Source organism: Symphalangus syndactylus, chromosome 12, assembly GCF_028878055.3.
Source record: "Symphalangus syndactylus isolate Jambi chromosome 12, NHGRI_mSymSyn1-v2.1_pri, whole genome shotgun sequence".
In the NCBI taxonomy this organism is placed as follows: Eukaryota; Metazoa; Chordata; class Mammalia; order Primates; family Hylobatidae; genus Symphalangus; species Symphalangus syndactylus.
In genome coordinates, this window is record NC_072441.2 from 82,148,948 (window position 1) to 82,166,078 (window position 17,131).

The 17,131-nt window shown below is 50.5% G+C and overlaps 1 protein-coding gene across 2 annotated transcripts in view; it reads left to right on the forward strand.

The window, feature by feature from the left end:
• INTS3 (integrator complex subunit 3) overlaps nucleotides 1-17,024 on the forward strand; it is a 49,664-nt gene extending 32,640 nt beyond the window's left edge. Inside the window, exons 10-30 of one of the 2 annotated variants that reach the window (XM_063626454.1) lie at nucleotides 684-875; nucleotides 2,620-2,707; nucleotides 3,390-3,469; nucleotides 3,906-3,997; nucleotides 4,657-4,763; nucleotides 5,812-5,931; nucleotides 6,317-6,446; nucleotides 6,916-6,970; nucleotides 7,201-7,304; nucleotides 7,780-7,824; nucleotides 8,034-8,153; nucleotides 10,723-10,876; nucleotides 11,951-12,019; nucleotides 12,830-12,905; nucleotides 13,172-13,285; nucleotides 13,659-13,707; nucleotides 14,759-14,926; nucleotides 15,308-15,408; nucleotides 15,607-15,679; nucleotides 15,890-16,046; nucleotides 16,157-17,024. In XM_063626454.1, the coding sequence (XP_063482524.1) occupies nucleotides 684-875; nucleotides 2,620-2,707; nucleotides 3,390-3,469; nucleotides 3,906-3,997; nucleotides 4,657-4,763; nucleotides 5,812-5,931; nucleotides 6,317-6,446; nucleotides 6,916-6,970; nucleotides 7,201-7,304; nucleotides 7,780-7,824; nucleotides 8,034-8,153; nucleotides 10,723-10,876; nucleotides 11,951-12,019; nucleotides 12,830-12,905; nucleotides 13,172-13,285; nucleotides 13,659-13,707; nucleotides 14,759-14,926; nucleotides 15,308-15,408; nucleotides 15,607-15,679; nucleotides 15,890-16,046; nucleotides 16,157-16,234 (2,172 nt within the window). In that variant the 3' untranslated portion in view covers nucleotides 16,235-17,024. Of the gene's footprint in view, nucleotides 1-683; nucleotides 876-2,619; nucleotides 2,708-3,389; nucleotides 3,470-3,905; nucleotides 3,998-4,656; nucleotides 4,764-5,811; nucleotides 5,932-6,316; nucleotides 6,447-6,915; nucleotides 6,971-7,200; nucleotides 7,305-7,779; nucleotides 7,825-8,033; nucleotides 8,154-10,722; nucleotides 10,877-11,950; nucleotides 12,020-12,829; nucleotides 12,906-13,171; nucleotides 13,286-13,658; nucleotides 13,708-14,758; nucleotides 14,927-15,307; nucleotides 15,680-15,889; nucleotides 16,047-16,156 lie in introns of both variants that reach the window. The other variant, XM_063626453.1, reaches the window with a different exon arrangement.
• Nucleotides 17,025-17,131: the final 107 nt, after the last annotated feature.

Below are 17,131 nucleotides of genomic sequence, written 5' to 3' on the forward strand. Positions count from 1 at the left end.
TTGCTGAAAATTCTGTTGGATGGTGTTGGTCTGGAAGTATCTTTTTGTTTGTTTTTTTACCTTTTTGCTCTATCTTGGTTGATTTCTTCTGACAGATGGGGGAGTATAAGAAGAGGGAAACCAGATCCTTTTCCTTATTTAGTTTTACTATTTGTGATCACTTAGGGTCTGTTTGAGGGAAAACTTTCCACAAGAAGGTTTGGAGAGTCTAGGCTTTGGATAATGGTCCTGTTAGGTCAGCACCAGGAAATTCTCAGTTGATGTTGAGTGGTGAACAGACCCAGCTCTTACTCTTGAAGAACATTTCTTGCTGTTCACCGTTGGCTCAAGAAAATGAGAAAAGATTATACTTCTGACTGGAGAGTCAGTGACCAGTACAAGGAGTAAAGAGCCAAAAAATGGACTGAAGTTGCAGTTGTGGGTAAATGTAGCCTGAGGTCAGTGGCAAGAATGACTGTAACATTAGAATGTAGGGCAAGCTAGAAATTTTCAGCATTTTTTTTTTTTTTAATCAAGACGTTCTCCTAAAGGAGGGGAGACTTACGAGACAGTATGAGCTAATGAATCAATTGTGGAGAAATGGAGGTCTAGGGCAAACCTAGAGTTAAGTGGTGCTCGTTTTCCTCTGGCCAAGGACCCCACACTGTCTTCTAAGTTCTTTTTCTTGCTTCCCCTTTCCCCAGGTGCGATTTGGTCAACAAAAGCGATACCAAGATTGGTTCCAGCGCCAGTACCTGTCAACTCCAGATAGTCAGTCTCTGCGCTGTGACCTCATTCGCTACATCTGTGGAGTAGTCCACCCTTCTAATGAAGTACTGAGTTCAGATATCTTGCCCCGGTGGGCCATCATTGGTTGGCTCCTGACAACGTGCACGGTGAGGGCAAAAGATACTGGGTGGTGAAGGGTGCCTCTTCCATGGTGTTCTCATATTTCCATTCTTCTTCCTGACCAGGGCCACTTGACCCCTAAGGGCCCTTCTTTCACTCTGGTCTTCCAGAGTGTCTCCGCCTTCACTTCCCTTTGTGTCTCTTGAAATTTACTTACACTCATTAGTTTCCATCTGGGTTTGAGATTGAACAGGTTAATCTCCCCCATTACTGCCAACCCCCAAAAGCCTGGGTTTCTGGAGCATCCCTGCCTTTTTCATTTTTGCTTCCAGAAACCATATACAGCTATTCCTCTTAACTGTTTCTTGCTCAGATTCAGAGCTTGCATTCTTTAGACCCTCACCACCATGCCTTTTTGGCATCAGCTTTGTCTACTTCCCTTCTGTAAATGCAGCAAATCTGCAGTGGAGGCATTTCCTTTCAAATGTTTTCCTCTCTGTGTCTAGGGTGGGAAACTATCCATTCTCTGGCATCTGGCTGCCCCCCTGACCTCTTCCAACAGGGTTCCTCCTCCCCCATTTGACTGGGTCCTTGGAATGTGCTGATTCAGATATGACAACAGGCTATTCCTGGAGGGGTGGGGGTCTCTTCTTCAGGAATGTGCCTGGAGAGCCCAGAAAGGGCAGCCACGGGGTACTAGTCTGACTGTTGCCTCAGCTCAGGGGTGATGAGTGGACTTCTGAGTCCAAGCATTGTCACTTATGGGAATCAGAGATATGAACTGCTGGATGTATCAAGAACCCAGGCCTGCCGAGCATGGTGGCTCACGCCTGTAATCCCAGCACTTTGGGAGGTTGAGGTTGCTTGAGCTCAGGAGTTTGAGACCAGCCTGGGCAACGTGGCAAGACCCCCATCTCTACAAAAAAATACAAAAATTAGCCAAGTGTATTGGTGTGCGGCTGTAGTCCCAGGCTGAGGTGAGAGGACCGCTTGAGCCTGGGAGGTAGAGGTTGCAGTGAGCTGAGATCTTGCCACTGCACTCCAGCCTGGGTGACAGAGTCAGACCCTGTCTCAACAACAAAAAGAAAAGAACCCAGGCCTGGCCAGGCATGGTGGCTCACGCCTATAATCCCAACACTTTGGGAGGCTGAGGTGGGAGGATAACTTGAGCCCAAGAGTTCGAGACCAGCCTGGGCAACATGGCAAAAACCCATTTCTACCAAAACAAAACAAAACAAAACATAAAGCCAGTCATGGTAGTGTGCTCCTGTAGTCCCAGCTACCCAGGAGGCTGAGGTTGGGAGGATCACCCGAGCCTAAGAGGTCAAGGTTGCAGTGAGCTGTGATCATGCCACTGCGCTCCAGCCTGGGTGACATGGCAAGACCCTCATCTCTACAAAAAAATAGAAAAATGAGCCAGGTGAGGTGGTGCATGCCTGTAGTCCCAGGCTGAGGTGAGAGGATCTCTTGAGCCTGGGCGGTGGAGGTTGCAGTGAGCTGAGATCATGCCACTGCACTACAGCCTGGGCAACAGAGCAAGACCCTGTCTGGAAAAAAAAAAAAGGTTGGGGGGATAGCTGGCCCAATCCCTGTCCTCTGTCCTCTTGGTTAAGACCACAGAGTATTCACTCATACACAACACAAGGGGGGTGTGCATTTCACCCTGTTTCACTAGGAACTGAATTTCATAGATAAAAAAGCCAAGTGGGCCCTGGAATCTGTCTTGGGACTCTGAAATGGAGGGAGGTGATTGATGAAACTAGCCCTCTGTTTCTCTCCTCTCTTTTCCAGTCAAATGTCGCTGCCTCCAATGCCAAGCTGGCTTTGTTTTACGACTGGCTGTTCTTTAGTCCAGACAAGGATAGCATTATGAACATAGGTATGTGACCAAGACCAGGCAGCTCCACTTCCCCACCCCGCTAAGCCCCCACTGCCTTCCTTAGTGATAGCAGTCATAAATCTCAGGGCACCGTGGAGTGGAGGCAGTTTATCTGGGAGCAGCTGTGTTGTTCCTTATTAGTTTTCCCTTGACCTAGAAAGAGAATTGCTTTGATAAGGCTAAGCCATCACTGTACCTCCTCCCCACAGTCTGATGCATGGTCTTCAGGAGGGGAGGGCATGGGCAAAGGAAAAGGCTGTACCATGTCCTGCTTCTCCTCACCTATTACTTCCCTTCTCCAAGCTGAATGCTGGGAACAAGAAGGGAAATAGGGCTACAAGCTGTTTCGGGGCCTGTCTGCTCTTGGGTCTGTTCAGTGGAAATGGGGGGAGTAGACATAGCACTTCCCAGAGCCATTCATGTATATTGACATCCCATTTTATGGAGATAGAAACAGACTGACTTTAGCCTGGCGTGGTGGCGTGCACCTGTAATTCCAGCTGCTGGGGAGGTTGAGGCATGAGATTCGCTTGAACCTGGGAGGTGGAGGCTTCAGTGAGCTGAGATTGTACCACTTGCACTCCAGCCTGGGTGACAGAGCAAGACTCTGTCTCAAAAAAAAAAAAAAAGGAAAAAAAGAGACTGACTGATGTGAGGGGCTCTTTAATTTCACATCCTCCAGAACCAGCCATCCTGGTCATGCACCACTCCATGAAGCCCCACCCAGCCATCACTGCCACACTCCTGGACTTCATGTGCCGCGTAAGTGTTAGAGCTCTCTTTTCTCCCCATGCCTGGATGAGCAGAATTAAGTGTATCTCCCCTAATCTCCCAGTGAATGGGTCTTCTCGGTATGCCTTAACTGAGAGCAGAAATGGTCATAGGTCCTATCCCCCAAGTTAATAAATGCTTCCCTTCCATATTCCACTGTCTGCAGTTGGATCTTCCCATTTTCTGTGGGGTTTCTCAATCACAGGGATGGTGACTCAAGGTAGAATCTGGTTTCCTTGGGGAGCAGCCAGGTCCAGTAAGAATATCTCATTTGAGTGGCCTGGAATGGTCAGGAAGTCCAGTTCTCTCTGCAGCCATACTCCCCAGTGTCCCCCGATCAAAACCAAAGCAGCTTTTCAGATCTAATTCAGCGGAAGCCTCTGGATGGAGTCCTGTACTCATTTTTCCCCTCCTTCTTCCCTTCCAGATCATTCCCAACTTCTATCCACCATTGGAGGGCCACGTGCGGCAGGGTGTCTTTTCCTCCCTCAACCACATTGTGGAGAAACGGGTCTTGGCGTAAGGAATTTAGTGGGGGAAGGAGATTGTTTTCCCATTTTTCATTAGGTCCAGGTATATCCAAATGTTGCCATAGCACTGCTGGCCCTTTTCTCTGACAGGTGTAAAAAGTATTGGCTCTACCTCAGACTTCTGGGCATATGTCTTCTTGGCTCTTAGAGGAATTTCTCTCCTCCCATCGTATTACAAAGGTCTTCAAATGCCTTCATGTTCCCTGTTGACCCCCTTCAGGGATCTGAGTATGGTCCAGTTATACTGATTGGGCTTAGACCTATCTCAACTCCATGTTGAGTTAGAAATGAGAAGCTCTGGCCAGACACAGTGGCTCATGCCTGTAATCCCAGCACTTTGGGAGGCCAAGGCGGGCAGATCACCTGAGGTTAGGAATTTGAGACCTGCCTGGCCAACATGGCGAAACCCCATGTCTACTAAAAATACAAAAATTAGCCAGGTGTGATGGTGCACATCTGTAATCCCAGCTACTTGAGAGGCCGAGGCACAAGAATTGCTTGAATCCGGGAGGTGGAGGTTGCAGTGAGCCAAGATTGTGCCACTGCACTCCAGCCTAGGTGATGAGAGTGACACTCTGTCTCAAAAAAAATAAAAAAATAAAAATAAGAGAAGCTCTGATATTGACCTTCACCATGTTCCCCATTTAGACACCTGGCTCCCCTGTTTGACAACCCTAAGTTGGATAAGGAGCTGCGGGCAATGCTGAGGGAGAAATTTCCTGAGTTCTGCAGCTCACCCTCCCCACCTGTGGAAGGTATGAGACCCTCCCATTCCATCACCTGTGTCAAAAGAGGGGCAAGACAACCAGGCCTTCAGGCCAGAGCCCCTTTCAGGATGTCCCACACAGTTCTCTACTTCCATGACACTGTCCATCACAGTTTTTCCTTCCTCAGTTTATCTTTTTTATTCATTTTTGTGTTGTCTGTTTTGATTCTCTTGCTTCATCTAATCTTATTTGACTTGCTCATCTTTCTTGTTCTCTTTACTCTTAGTAACTCCTGCTCAGTAGTTGGAAGGCTTTCATGTAATATTCACAATATTTATCTCACTTTAACTTGCCCATCTCTTCTCTCTTCCCAGCTCTAGGCCCTGGCCTCTGATGACAGTTTGTCATGTTGGGCCTCAAACCTTGCTCCCAATTCAACTGCCATCTCCTTACCACACATACACACGTTGTTTTGGGATAAGGGTCTAAGTCCAGTAGTATTTTCCAACTTGGTTTTAAATTAAAGGGCACTTGGAGGCTGGGCATGGTGGCTCATGCCTGTAATCCCAGTACTTTGGGAGGCTGAGGCAGGCAGATCACTTGAGGTCAGGAGTTCAAGACCAGCCTGGCCAACATCATGAAACTCCATCTCTACTAAAATACAAAAAAATTTGTATTTGGCGGGCACCTGTAGTCCCAGCTACTCAAAGGCTGAGACATGAGAATTGCGTGAACCTGGGAGGCGGAGGTTGCAGTGAGCCGAGATGGCGCCACTGCACTCCAGCCCAGGCGACAAGAGTGAGACTAGCACTTGGGACTGTCCCTGATCTTACTCTAATTACCAACCCTAATGAGCTGAGCATAGAGGAGTCATGTCCTGTGTTGCTCTTATTCCTGGCAACATCCCTCCGCAGGTCATGGAGGGTTGTGAGGACAAGAGGTTTGTCAAGAGGTTTGTCCTTCCAGGGCCAGTATTCCATTTAGATGATAAACTCCTTATTCTCTCACTTGCCCTCCATTCTCCCTTCCTAGAAGCATGGAGCATGTTAGAGGACCCAGGAGGCCATTTAATGCCTTATCTTTTTTTACTCCCAAGTCAAAATTGAGGAGCCAGTTTCCATGGAGATGGACAACCATATGTCAGATAAGGATGAGAGTTGCTATGACAATGCAGAGGCAGCCTTCAGTGACGATGAAGAGGATCTCAACAGCAAAGGTGAGGCCATCAGCAAGGGCTAGTTGAGGGTTGTGTCAGCCCTGAGAGGACCAGTTCCCAGAAGCAGCCTCTCTGCACTCTTCCTGTCACCCTTATTCCTGTGAGTTAAAGTTTTGTTCACAGGGTGTCTGGATGAGACTCCAGAATGCAGAGCCCTGCACTTAACACTCAAGGCAGGAAGGAAAAAAGAAGTGGTTCCTGCCCTTGTTTGCTTGTAAGAGCTAGTACATGTGCACATTCAGGGAGATGCTTCAGGCACTCACACAGCATTGAGGAAACAGGTGCACACTTAGGGCATGTGAGGAAGGGGATAAGTGGTTGAGGGGACTGTCTCTGTTGCTGGCATTTGGGCAAACTGACCTCTTTCCCAAATCACTCCCTTTAGGAAAGAAGAGGGAGTTTCGCTTCCACCCTATCAAGGAGACAGTTGTGGAGGAGCCAGTTGATATCACCCCTTACCTTGACCAGTTGGATGAGTCCCTGAGGGACAAAGTACTCCAGCTACAGAAGGGGAGGTGGGTACAGACCCTGTTCTCAACTTCAGGAGGTTCAGCCCCAGGCTGTCTACCTGGTGCTTAATGGGTATAGCAGGAGATGGGGGTTGGAGGCAAACATGATAGGAGTGTGTGGAGAGGTAGCTGAAGCTTCATGAGGTAGTTATTCTGCAGTTTACGTTAGGGAGTATGAGCTGGGAGTGGGGCAGCCTCATTCTGTAACACCTTGAGTTCCCACTCTGCAGATTCTTGGGAGAAGAACCTCTGAGAACCAAAGCAGGATTGGTGGGGATTTTCCTTTTCTTTGGGTCTCTGCCCAGAGAGCAGCCAATTCTGCCCTAAAGATTCCCCATCCAAGCTGGGATTTTACACAGAGCTCCTTTGTTTTGTCTCTGTGCATGTGAATGTGCTTGTGCACTGTTCTGGGTGTGTGTCCTGCCCTCTGCTATCATTTATGTCCCTGGGATTTCCTCTCATTTCTGTCCTGCAGTGATACGGAGGCCCAGTGTGAGGTCATGCAGGAAATTGTGGACCAGGTCCTGGAGGTGAGGAGGAACCCAACCCCTTAGGGAGGAAGCAGCCTAGCCTGCCTAGCTTACACGTCTCCCAGGGAAGCCAACTCACTTTTTCCCTCCCCTAGATGAGTCCCTCTTATAGTGGGGAGGGGAGCTTGCTGATCCTGGAGGTGGAAGCAGATGAGTTCCAAGACTGGGATCGTGGGGGCGGAGGGCTTGGGTGTAGGTAGTGATTCTCCCTCCCTTGTCTCATCACCCAGGAAGACTTTGACTCGGAGCAGCTGTCTGTCCTTGCTTCCTGCCTACAGGAGCTCTTCAAGGCCCACTTTCGAGGGGAGGTCCTGCCCGAGGAGATTACTGAGGAGTAAGGCTCATTTTCCCTCACTCCAGAGCCTCAGGAGCCAGAGGGTGCTCTTACAGCCTGAGTCCAAGAGACCCCTTACTGTAGACTTGAGAAAAATCTGTTCACTTGGTGTTTTTATTCTCACATGTACCAACTCATTTAAACAAGAGCTTATTTTTACCTGCTGAACACCATGCGTACTGGGGAGGTGGACTAACATCCCCTCCTCATGCTTCCAGCCCTTGCTGCTGGGCCCAGTAACTCTAATCTGCTGAATTAGGTGTGATCGGACCCTGGCCTGGAGCCTGTCTCCAAAGGGCAAGAGTGTAGTCCCATGTTAGGAACCTGTTTTCTCTGTTACCAAGCCTGCGGAGCAGCAGGAAGTTTGCCCTTTGGGTAGGGAAGGAGCAGGCTGTCATCTAGCCTCCAGCTGGTCCTCCATATGTGCCAGCAGCCCCCCTCACATGGATTCTCAAATATAACCCTCTTCTTGTAGGTCCCTGGAGGAGTCTGTAGGAAAGCCTCTGTACCTAATATTTAGGTAAGCACGCAGCTATAGGAGATACTGTTCTGCCCTCCATCCTCCCTGACAGCACACACATGTGCTCCTGTCCTGGGGTAATGGGACTCCCTTTCCAGGGAGGAGGACATATGCTGTGGGCACAGACAGCCCATGCCACCCGAGAAACTCCATGGGAGAGTCTGCCCTGAGTAAAGCTCTGTTCCTCTCCTCCCATGCCCCACCTCCAGGAACCTATGTCAGATGCAGGAAGACAACAGCAGCTTCTCTCTGCTTCTAGACCTTCTCTCCGAGCTATATCAGAAGCAGCCCAAGATTGGCTACCACCTGCTCTACTACCTGAGGGCCAGGTGGGTATGGTCCCCATGTTTCAAATGGTGTCAGGACACATCCTAGAGAGCCTCTCTTCCACACACTGACTCCCCCACCCTGGACTGTCATCACCAGGGCCTTCTTTGTGGGTTTGTTTGGTTGAGTTGGTTTGTTTTTAAGAGACAGCATCTCACTCTGTCACGTGATGACACTGCAGCTCAGTGCATGTCACTCACTGCAGCTTCAAACTCCTGGGCTCAAGCCATCCTCCCACCTCAGCATCCTGAGTAGCTGGGACTACACAGGCATGCACTGCCATGCCCAGCTAATTTTTAAAAATTTTTTTGTAGAGACAGGGTCTTACTTTGTTGCCCAGAATGGTGTCAAATTCCTGGGCTCAAGTGATGGTCCTGCTTCAGCCTCTTGAGTAGCTAGCATTACATACAGGCATGCGCCACCACGCCTGTTATTGGTTTTGGGTTTTTTTCCCCCACTCTCAATAAGCCTTGTGTACTCCTAAGGCTTTTTTTTAATTTAAATTTTTATTTATTTATTTTTTGAGACAGGGTCTCACTCAGTCACCCAGGCTGGAGTGCAGTGGTACAATCTCAGCTCACTGCAACTTCCACCTCCCGGGTTCAAGCGATTCTCCCACCTCAGCCTCCCAAGTAGCTAGGACTACAGGCATCCACCACCACACCCAGCTAAGTTTTGTATTTTTAGTAGAGACAGGGTTTCTATATGTTGGTCAGGCTGGTCTCAAACTCCTGACCTCAGGTGATCCACCTGCCTTGGCCTCCCAAAGTGCTGGGATTACAAGTGTGAGCCACTGTGCCCGGCCTCAATAATTTTTTAGTATATTCACAAAGTTATACAACTATCACTACTATCTGATTTAGAAAGAACATTTTTATCACCCCAAAAAGAAATCTCATACCCATTAGCAATCACTTTGCCATTTTCTCCCCTTCACCCAGCTCCTGGAAACCACTGATCTGCTTTCTGCCTCTATAGATTATTTTGGGCATTTTCAGATAAATGGAATCAAACCGTATGTGATTTTTTGTGACTTGCTTTTTTTTTTTTTTTTTTTTTTTTTGAGACAGAGTCTCACTGTGTTGCCCAGGCTGGAGTGCAGTGGTGCGATCTTGGCTCACTGCAACCTCCACTTCACAGGTTCAAGCGATTCTCCTGCCTCAGCCTCCTGAGTAGCTGGGATTACAGGCACAGATCTTCACACCCAGCTAATTTTTGTTTTGTTTATTTGTTTGTTTTGAGATGGATTCTTGCTCTGTCACCCAGGCTGGAGTACAGTGGTACAATCTCAGCTCACTGCAACTTCCACCTCCCGGGTTCAAGCGATTCTCTCACCTCAGCCTCCCAAGTAGCTAGGACTACAGGTGCACACCACCACATCCAGTTAATTTTTCTATTTTTTGTAGAGACGGGGTTTCACTGTGTTGGCCAGGCTGGTCTCGAACTCCTGACCTCAGGTGATCTGCCCACCTTGGCCTCTCAAAGTGCTGGGATTATAGACGTGAGCCACCGGGCCCAGCCATTTGTATATTTTCTTTGGAGAAATATCTATTCAAAAATTTTCCTATTTTTAATTGAGTTATTTGTCTTTTTATTATTGACTTTTAAGATTTTTTTTTTTTTTGAGACAGAGTCTTGCTCTGCTGCCCAGACTGGAGTGCAGTGGCGCGAGCTCCACTCACTGCAACCTCTGCATATTAGGTTCCAGCGATTCTCCTGCCTCAGCCTGCTGAGTAGCTGAGATTACAGGCTCACACCACCACGCCCGGCTAATTTTTTTTTTTTTTTTTGTATTTTTAGTAGAGACAGGGTTTCACCACGTTGGCCAGGCTAGTCTTGAACTTCTGACCTCAGGTGATCCGCCCTTCTCTGCCTCCCAAAGTGCTGGGATTACAGGCATGAGCCACCATACCTGGCCAACTTTTAAGAATCTTTTTAAGATTTTGTTGCATACCAAAAGAGTTCTTTATATATTCTGGATACAAGTCTCAGACATAATGATTTGCAAATATTTTTTCTTCCATTCTGCGAGTTTTAACTTTTTTGATAGCATCTTTTGAACAAAAAGTGCTAACTTTTTATGAAGCTAAATTTGTCTATTTTTTCTTTTACCACTTGTGTTTTTGTTGTCATGAGGATTTACTCCTGTTTTCTCTTCTACAAGTTGTGTGGCTTTAATTCTTACATTTAGGCCTACAAGCCATTTTGAGCTAAGTTTGTATATGCTGTGAGGTGTCATTGCCCTCATGGTTAGAGCCCAGAAAGCAAGAGAGAAAGCCTTCTCTGAGCCCTCCCTCTTCTGTTCCTGACTCTCATCCATCAGTAGCTTCACTCACTGATCGTGGTTGGAGCCCTTCTGAGCTCTGGGGAAGGATGGACAGAAAGAAGAGTATCCCCTGGTTCCCCTGAGTTATCAAGCCCCTGCAGGAGGCAGTTGGGAGGGACATGAGGCAGATTAGTACAGGGCATCTGGAGCTAGCAAAGCAGTTTTAGCGCAGGAGCCTGCTTCAGGGATGCTTGAAGGTGGGCACTGGGGTCAGGCTGCTGGCTCAGGCCCAGCTGGTCTTGCAGCAAAGCCGCCGCAGGGAAGATGAACCTGTACGAGTCATTTGCCCAGGCTACCCAGCTGGGCGATCTGCACACCTGCCTGATGATGGACATGAAGGCCTGCCAAGAGGACGATGTGCGGCTCCTGTGCCACCTCACACCCTCCATCTACACAGAGGTCAGTGCCTGCATCCGTATCTGTGCTGTGGGGCTCACAGGAACACACCTCAGTGAACACTCTGAGCACACACAACCCTGAACCCTCTTTTGTTCATCCCCACTAACCTAGGTGGGCCATTGCTTCCCACACTCACAGCTATCCCCTCCTTCCACTTCTCTTTATTATTGGTTGAAACATTTCTAAAACTCTCTGAATTCCTATACTTCGGTGTAACTGATGTGTGTTGGGGTCTGAGCCTATATACTTGGCTTCTCAGATTGGGCCCCATCATCTGGACCCAGCACAGATCCCACAAACCAGATCCATGTTCATATGTCCCAGGCCCTCTTGTCCTCTGATGGCTCACCCTTGCATGGATTATCGCTGATAGTTCCTGATGACCAGGGCTTCTGTAGTGGAGACTCACTTTCATTTCCCCTGGTTCACTCACACTCTAGGAACTGGGACATAACAGGTATCGGCCCTTTCTTCTCTTGGTAGAAGTTCCCAGGAAAAGGGAAATGAGGACCCAGGGCATGACAGGAGGAACTGTGATCTCAGCCGAGTACTGGAGGGAGGAGGGGTGCAGATGCTGGACACAGGGTACTTCCCTCCCCCTGCTGCCCCTTCTCTAGATGAGGCCCTGCCTACCCCACACACCTCCAGACATAAACTCTCTACACCACCTCTTTGGCCAAAGGTCAGCACAGGTTGGACTTCTTTGCTGCCAGGGATGCAAATATTTATTCTACCACTGCTCCCACACACAATCAGCCACCATGGCCAGTCCTCTCAGTTGTGGCTTTATCTCTAGTAGTTTCCCATTCCTTTCTGTACACACACGCTTTGGGAACTATCAGAGAAAACCCACACCCCTGATGGTGTGCACACATAAATAACAAAACTTGGGGTCTTCAAGTTCTTGAAGTCTTCCAGCATCATAGCTGTTGGATCTCTGTTTAGGGGTTTATTTTAGGGCCTGTGTCTGGCTGACCCAGTCAAACCTTGAGATGTAATAAGGAAGGAGAGTGGGCTATGGGATGAAAGCTGAGGAGCCCACCCAGGACTCTTCCCTTCTCTTTTTCCATTTAGTTTCCAGATGAAACCTTGAGGAGCGGAGAGCTGCTGAACATGATCGTGGCTGTTATTGACTCTGCACAGGTGAACATTGAGCCCCGACCTCCCCAGAAAGATCTTGGAGGCAGCATTAGGGAAATAAGGCCTCTGCTGTCCCTCCAGGCCTGCAGACAGGGAGCCCATGCCTCCCAGGCACCCTCCCTCCTGGCTACAGTGGTGTGCACTTTCAGCCATGGGGCCTGGGAAGGAAAAGTGGAGCCCACGCAAGGCAGGCTGAGGTTAGGCCAATCCTGCCTGGAGTTCCCCTTATTCTCCATATTCTTTGGGCACTCCTGTTCCACAGCAAAAGCTGAGGGGGTTGTGATTTTAGCTCTCAACTGGCCTTTCCTTTGGCTCGGAATGAAAATGGTCAGACCATTTCTACTTGACCTTTTTACCATGCGTAGGTCCCCAAGAGGCTGTAGCTTTGCTCGGGTCCTTCTGAGGCCTGCACTGGGATCCTATTTCTCCTCCTCTCCACTTAGTTCCCATTCATAAAAGAGGAAGCTTAGCACCCAAGAATCCTCCTCCTTTTGTCTTTACCCTGCCCAACCTACATCCAGAGCCCACCTCTCAGGGTCCTTTCCTCCTCAGGCTTAGACCAAGGCTGTAACTATTTTTGCCCAAAATAGTCCTAAGGTTCCCACTCAGGCCTGTGGCTACTTTATCAGCCCCTTCATCCTTCAGAGATGGCAGCATTCATTGTGTGCCATCTCCTTCCCATTCCTTTAAACTGGGCCTTCACTTCCTCTAATTTTTTTTTTCCCTTATGAGCCCTCCTGCGTCCCCCTCCATACTAGCTTCCTGGCCCCTTTCAGAGCTGATGGGTTCTGCCTCCTTCCTCCACCTCCTTAGCTCCAGGAGCTGGTCTGCCACGTGATGATGGGTAACCTGGTTATGTTTCGAAAAGATTCAGTTCTCAACATACTCAGTAAGTGATCAAATCTTTAGGTGTCTGGGAGAGGAGAGGAGGGCAGGGTGTCAGTCCTGTGTATTTTACACTATCAGGAAAGCTGGTTCTGGGGCTGCGAAGTTAAGGGGACAGAACTGTACTCCACCGTGGTACGGTCTGGGGCAGTGTCTTTCTGGATCTGTCCTACCTCTGTAACATCCCTGCTTGGGGTGCTGGTAGTCAGTGGATTAGGGATGTATGTGTGTGTGTGTTCTTGAGAGAGATGTTTCTTTTGTCTCTTCCAGTTCAGAGCCTAGACTGGGAGACCTTTGAGCAGTATTGTGCCTGGCAGCTCTTTCTGGCCCACAATATTCCCCTGGAGACCATAATCCCTATCCTGCAGCACCTCAAATACAAGGGTGAGTAGGCTTTTGGGTAGGGAGCACATCAGATATGACACTTCCTATACAGTTAGGGCAAGGCTGAGGCCTCTAGGCTTCTAGGATGAGCCCAGATCCATTGTCCTCCTTCCCACCACAGTGCAGACGGGCAGGCTCTCTGTCAGCCACTTTTGTTCTTTAGGTGAGTCCTGTGGGCCTACCATGAGCCAGGCTCTGGGCTGGGGCTCAGGTGGCTCAGGGACTGATAGGAGTGGGGTAGGGGATTCTTCCTGGCTCCTCATCAAAGACTGTCCTTATTTCCTCCAGTGGCTTTTGGGGGATGAGAGAGGTCCCCAGATTCCATCCTGGAATCATACCTTCCCCCTGAACAGCCTCTGCCCTTCCCTCACAGAGCACCCAGAGGCCCTGTCCTGCCTACTGCTTCAACTCCGAAGAGAAAAGTGAGTTCCACCTCTGGGGCTCTTTAGCCCTCAGTTTTAACATCCCAAGAGCTGCTGTGGTCTAAAGGGCTTCTGTCCTGCTCCTTATTGCCATATTTTTTCCTGTCGTTAACATCTGCTTATTCTGTCCTTCCCCCAACGTGACTTACAAATGAGCAGCTCCCCTGGGATCTGGGCTTCCTCTCGACTTTACCCCCCTGCCCACCAGGAGCTGCCCTTGGAGGTGGGGAGGTGGGGACCGGACATCCCTGTTTCCTGCTGCCACAGCAGTTCTAATCCCTGGTGGCTCCTGCTCCCCACCCCCACCACCCCATGCTCCTGCTGGCCACCACACAGCTAATCCAAGAGGAGGGAGGGTCAGGGTAGAGGGGTCACGCACCATCCTCTCCCTCACCCTGTGCAGAGCAGAGCCAGCTGGACCTACTGTGCCTTGACAGGGTGGGGCAGAGAGGGAGAGGGTGGCAGCCCCCTCTTCCCGCAAAGCCCTTTAGCAACATCCCCTGATAAACGGGGCAGCAGCTGTGTATCTTATCCTTTCTACCTTTCTGCCTTCCTTCCACCCTTTCTGCTCTCTTGCCTGAGAGACTAGAAATGGTACAGAGTGTCCTAGAGGAAGTGGGAAGCTTGGAGGCTGTGTGGGGCTGTCACTTCACAACCCTCTCTTGCCCCCTTCCTCCAGCTGGAAGCCAGGTTGGCCCACAGCTTTAGCAGAGTAGGGGTAGGGGAGCATCTGCATGCCACATGCTTGTGCTTCTGCCTCCCAGGCCCACTCCCTGACTGTTCTAGGGGAGGAGGAGGAGAACTGAGGGTCCTCCTTCCCAACACACACACGCACACGCCTTCTCCTACCACAGCAAGTGAAGAATCTCACTTCTCTCCTGGCTTCCACAGAGGATGAAACCAGGCATTCCTTGGCCTAAGGAGAAGAGGGAGAGGGATGTGAGAGTAGTGGGTGGGTGGGGAGGCTGGGGCTTGGGAAATAAGTGGGAGAGACCCAGCATGCCCTGTGGCCACTGTGCAAGGAGCACCCAGTGCCCCCTTCCTCCCCCAGGCCCAGCGAGGAGATGGTGAAGATGGTGCTGAGCCGGCCCTGCCATCCTGACGACCAGTTCACCACCAGCATCCTGCGGCACTGGTGCATGAAACATGATGAGCTGCTGGCCGAGCACATCAAGTCCCTGCTCATCAAGAACAACAGCCTGCCTCGCAAGAGACAGAGGTGGGACACGGTCCCTGTCTACCCTCCAGGCCATGGCAGTCTGCAGTGATTGCTGTCCGGTGGTGGTGGTGGTGGTGGTTGGTGGTGGTGGTGGTGGGGGCCAGTGCTGTCCCAGCCTGGTTTGTGGGCGACATCTAGTGGTCCAAAGCCACATGGCATGTGAGACCACTGTGGCCCTTTCTCCCCATCTTCCAGTGCCCCTGTGGCCAGGATCCCCTGTTCTAGGCACACCTTTCTCACCCAACCCCAGCCCTCCCAGGCTGCCTATCCTGTTCCCCATGTAGGCTGCCTCTGTCTTAAGGGGGCCCTGGCGGGTGGAGGGTGTCTCGCACTCTGGAACCCCCCCACACTCAGACTCTGGCTCTGGTGATTCCTGCACAGCCTGAGGAGCTCTAGCAGCAAGCTGGCCCAGCTGACTCTGGAGCAAATCCTGGAGCACTTGGACAACCTGCGGCTCAACCTGACCAACACCAAGCAGAACTGTATGCCTTCCACCCTCGGTGTCCAGTGTAGACAGTGCTGCCCTGGCCCAGACTACGCCTGGAGCCAGGCTGGGGGCAGGGGCAGGACACCCGGGGCCACAACCCACACTCGGGATAAAACAACCTGTGGGTGCTGTTTAATAAGCTCCCAGACATCTGATTGTTTTTCCTTCCCTGCTCTCCCTTTTCTTCTTCTAGTTTTTAGCCAGACCCCAATTCTCCAGGCGCTGCAGCATGTCCAGGCGAGCTGTGACGAAGCCCACAAGATGAAGTGAGGCTCCTGCCACTTTGGGCCTTGGAAAGTAGTAGGGGAAAAGCCTAAGGGAGAGGAAGCCTGCTAGGGACATAAATGTAATGGCCAGCAAGACCTTAGGGTCCAGAGTTGAAGAAAAAGAAGCCTAGGCCTGGGGGCAGAGAAGAGGATGGGAGGTGCCATAGGAGCAGCAGCCTCCCACTCAGAGCTGCCGCTCCTTTTCCTTAGGTTCAGTGATCTCTTCTCCCTGGCGGAGGAATATGAGGACTCTTCCACCAAGCCACCCAAGAGCCGGCGAAAAGCAGCTCTGTCCAGCCCTCGAAGTCGAAAGAATGCCACACAGCCCCCCAATGCCGAAGAAGAGTCGGGCTCCAGCAGTGCTTCAGTGAGAGCCCAGCCAGTGCACAGGGGGAAAAGGAGCACTGGGTGCAGGTGGAGTGGCGCCAGCAGCTGCCCAGGCTGGTAACTTCCCATTTCCCCTCCCATCTCTTCCAGGAGGAGGAAGACACGAAACCCAAGCCTACCAAGCGGAAACGAAAAGGGTCCTCTGCAGTGGGCTCTGACAGTGACTGAGGCCCTGCATTCCCCATCCTACCCCCAGCTGGACTGCCCTCTCCTTCTTGGTGATTCAAAGGTTAATAGAGGCTGAGGAGATTGCAGGGGAAACACCCTTGCTGCATCCCCAAGCTCCCCTGGTGGAAGGAGGAGCTTTCTCCTCTGGCTGAGTTTGAGAAGCTGCCATGCAGCCCCTAGCCCTTTCCCTCCTCCTGGGGCCTCCAGCCCCTCACACTGCTGTTCCCAGTGATATTTGGGATCTGACAGAAGCCAGAGGCTCTGTAAAATCAGACCATAGTGGAAGTCCTCAGCCCCCGGCCCCTTCCTCAATCTCCCCCAGTCTCCCAAAGAGCCATTTCAACAGAGAAGGGAAATGACAAAGGGGCAGCTGGCCAGAGAAGCTAGGATGAGAGCAGAGACTCAGTGTGTGGGTGTCCCTTCCCGCTTCCCCTTCGGGTCTTGGTTTGTTCTGAAGGGGCGTTTTATAGTCAGTATCCACATGCCAGTGTGAAATGGGCATCTATGACGTGGTCAGCGTGTCCATTCCTAATCATGGGGCAGATGCCACAAGCATTCAGAAAGGAGTCTGAAAGGGTGGCCACAGCCCCATGTGGTGTGCCCTGGAGGCTTAGGTTGGCCTGAGGTTGGCACCTCAATCTACACCAGAGCCCAGGGAGTCCCAGAGGCAAGTTTCACAGAATTGTCAAATGATCCCATTTCCTTGAGTCTGGTTTTTTTTCTTTTTTTGGCAGAGATAATCGTGTCTTAAAAGTTGTTTTTAAATGACAATAAAACAAGCCAGAATGTCTTTTGTGCTGGAGTGTCTGCTGGCATTTGCCCTGTGCATGTATAGCTTGGTCTTGATTTGATTGGCACCCCTACTTGTAACCGCAGAACATCCCCCTTTCCCTTCCT